Consider the following 3,728-nt stretch of genomic DNA (forward strand, 5'->3'; position numbering starts at 1 on the left):
AAAACAAGTAACTAACACATATAAATCAGGGATAATAATATGATATAAGTGTGTTGATCAAAGCTAGAGAAGAAGACTGTGATCATCCGGGAGCTGCTGGAAGGCAGCATATCCAATGCTAGTGTTTCGTGTGTGTGTCTTCAAAGGGACGAGGTGACAGATGATGAGGCCGGGCAGAAGGGCAAACATTCTTTGGCTCTCGTCCCCTTCGAGCTGAAACTAGAGCAGTTAGGGTCTACTTAGGTGGCAGGATGTTTTGAGCTAGCAGGAGGCAGTGGTTCCAAGAAACGAGGTCACCCTCATGGAAGCAAGATCGGAACAAACCAAGAGCTAAGGATGGTTGTGAGTCTCTGATCTCTGTCTCCATTGATTCTGATGTTGGTGTGACCTTAGAAGTGGAGGAAGGGGAGTGTGTTCCAGCAACAACGGAATGAGGTAGGGTGCGACGACATTGCATGGTTTTGGAACTTTGGTTGGCTTGGTTATGGAGGGGTACACCAACCATGAGAGACGTTATGCCGCAAGCTTCTTTGTTGATTGTCCTACAATTGTGTAATATCGTAAAAGTTGAGTCTTTATTTATTAGTTGAGTCAGTGTTGCTTCTGTTAAGTCATTTTGAATCTCTTGTTATTTGTTTTCTGTTTTCTCATAATAGTATCGTCCAGCAATGAACGATTATAGCCAAGTTTTATTTTATAAGATCGTTGTGATGAATATCAATAGACTTTTTTTTTTTTCCCTTAAAAAAATAACAGCTTTTGTTTTTTTTTTTTTTTTTTTTGTGTGATCGATTAGCATTACAAATAAACATAGAACGAGAGTCCTACGTACACTAACGATGCCTAACCACTCACAAGTCACAATACATAGAACAATTTACAAGCCAGCATCAGTAAGCAACAGAAAGTGAACTCTTCTACAAACGAACATCTAAATTGGACTTAGCCTGTCAATCAGAACCCTCCTCATAGCAGTATTCAATATCTTCGGCTTCATTGGACTTCCTACACGGATGAGTATATTACATTTGCATGGAGGAAAATTTCTTCCCTGTACGTAGAAAGGACCTTAACTTTCAGTCAGGAGCTTGATCATTTTCTTTACTTTGAAAACCTCCAGCAAATCGGCTACGCCTCATCTCCTTTTCCTAGTAGAGGACTCTATCAACTCAGCCACAGTAAAACCAGTGTACGTAACCACATCCTATATATACTATTTCATCAAGATTGGGAAGAGGTGAAACGGTTTCATCAAGATCCCAACCTTGCCCCTTTTCTATGGAGAGGTAAGTGATTTAGAGTCGGTACGATTCTTAGAAGAAAAAATCAACCTGATGAGTAAGTAGTATATAGTTTCCTATCAGTAACAGTCATTTTGTGTGAATGATTTTGAACTTCATCTCTCGTATATCCAATTTGATTATTATTACAACACTATGAAATGAAAGATGTTAAGAATATATGAACTACAATTGAATTATCCTATACACTAGTTAACCCGATTGAATAAACACTTGCGTGGACCATTTGATATGCACCGAATATTAAAGCGTAGTAGCACATTGTTTTTTTTTTTTTTCACTTTTTTTTGACACTCAATTCTTATCAGTATACATTCTAAAAGGCGGTGTCTGCTCTAGGCGGCAAAAAAACGTCTTGCCTCTCACCTAGGTCTTTGTGTTAGGTGATGGGTAATTAGGCGACGGCTAGACATCTATCTAATTGTTCATTTTTTCGGTGGGGTTGTTAACCCTAAACCCTAAACCCCAAACCCCAAACCCCAAACCCTAAACCCTAACCCTTAAAAGCAAATGCGTGCATAAACTCACAAATTTAAATTAAATAAATAATTTTAGATTTATATTGTTAACCATGGTTAGATGAGTTCAATAAAATGGGACATGTGTCATGCATCTAGGTGGGTGAGGATGAAGGTGGGGAAGTAAGGGTGGGGAGCAAATTTGTATTCTTGTATTGTGTCGAGCAAGAAGCTCCAAAAGTTAAGGTTGTACGTGTTCTTAACTAGAAGTGTATAAGTTTGTTGTTGATTTACATGTCTTGTGCTCACTTTTAAGGAAAGTTTCAACGATGTCTTTCTTATATGATCCAATAGCATTTGAGCCTTTTCTAGCATCACGCTCGTATTCTGGAAATTAAGCCTTCAAAGATCAGAGTGCTTCACTAAAAAAAAAACTTTTTCTATTGTAGAGGAGATGTCGCTACTCGGACTCAAACCAGATCAATTTTCAATTTTATTGGTCTGAGGTGCCTTTTGCCGTGCATAGGAAAGAAAGATCGTCCCAAGCTGAAGACTGGAGATAAGAAGGGTTCAAAAGTGAATGTTATCAGAGCTGGTGATGCAGATATAATGAAATAGAGCTGCTTTGAGGTACCATATAAAATTGTTCTAAGAGTTTATAATGTACGTAAATTAATTTGACTAAATGGAAATATTATAAGATATTTTATATATTTACTTCTAATAACTGAATGTAGAACAAAATATCGCCTAGTACTCACCAACTTGTCTTGATGCTAGGCTGCGGGTTACCGCCCGTTTACTATGGGTTATAGCCCCTTTTAGAGCTCGCATTGATTGATTATTATACAAAAGGATGAAACGATACAACTCAGCGAAAAAGTGAGACAAGAATAATTAAGATTTGATCAAAGTAGGAAGCAACCGTGTTCATTCTATAGCAATATGGCTACATCTTTGTTGAAGGGTCGCATTCAAATAATATACCTAGGAAATGGAAACTTGTGAGTTGAGAAATGAAATCAAGAATTTCTTGAGGTTGAGTGGCTCAGAGTGAATTTCTTTCTGGGGTGGCTGAGAAGAAACTAATATAATGCTAGGTTGCTTATCAAGATGATAGATGAAATCTAGGGGTTAAACGACATGAGGAGACCAGATACAGAGGGTCAACGACATGCCCACCCATCTAAATAATGAGAAACAAACAATATTCTTATAGGTGACCATCGTCCATCGATCTTCCGATTTGGTTAAACCATAAAAGTCAGCTAGCTACCCAGCTCTACCTACTCGAGAACAGATAATATATATTGTTGGGCATTCATATTTGTATGTACGTGTACGTGTACGTGTATCTACTATTCGTCTTACCAGAAATACCATGAATATCATTGTCCAGGTTTTTTATTTGGCCATTTGGGCGATCAATATATTACAATAACTAAAAAAGGAGGCAGCTAGGGAATCAGTATATAAGTTTAACCGCGGTATCTACATCGAAATGATACTGTAACTGTTCGGCTTAGTATAGAAGAGAGAAAGAATAGAATGAAGTGAGACGGTATTCGGCTTCTTCTTAACACATCGAAATGAGAAGAACCTTTTCTTTGTTATAACCCAAGTTGCGAATCAATCCAAATAACTACAGCATCCAAGTTTTAGTTAAAGTACCACACTCAACCAAGACTTGAGTACAGCATCCAAGTTTTAGTTTAAGTACCACACTCAACCAAGACTTGAGTACTCCATCACTATAAGATTTAGTTTTACTACAGAGGAAGACCGCTCCAGTTCTGAGTTCCCTGCTTGCTCTCTCTCTCTCTCTCTCTCTCTAGTCTCTAGCTAGCTAGCCTCCTGAGCACTCTATTCTACAATGGAGTCGGCGAGCATACTTCGATATCTGGAGGGGAAGACCATCTTAGTTACCGGAGGTACCGGCTTCCTGGGAATGGGTGCGTACTCTCTCTCT

At 38.5% G+C, this 3,728-nt stretch overlaps 1 protein-coding gene across 1 annotated transcript in view; it reads left to right on the top strand.

The window, feature by feature from the left end:
- Positions 1-3,554: 3,554 nt before the first annotated feature.
- The window catches only part of LOC101315116 (fatty acyl-CoA reductase 3-like), a 4,162-nt gene continuing 3,988 nt past the window's right edge, over positions 3,555-3,728 (top strand). The window contains exon 1 of the mRNA XM_004291574.1: positions 3,555-3,711. Coding sequence (XP_004291622.1) covers positions 3,633-3,711 — 79 coding nt within the window. The 5' untranslated portion in view covers positions 3,555-3,632. The remainder of the gene's footprint in view (positions 3,712-3,728) is intronic.

The sequence above is a fragment of the Fragaria vesca genome, linkage group LG2, assembly GCF_000184155.1.
Source record: "Fragaria vesca subsp. vesca linkage group LG2, FraVesHawaii_1.0, whole genome shotgun sequence".
NCBI lineage: Eukaryota > Viridiplantae > Streptophyta > Magnoliopsida > Rosales > Rosaceae > Fragaria > Fragaria vesca.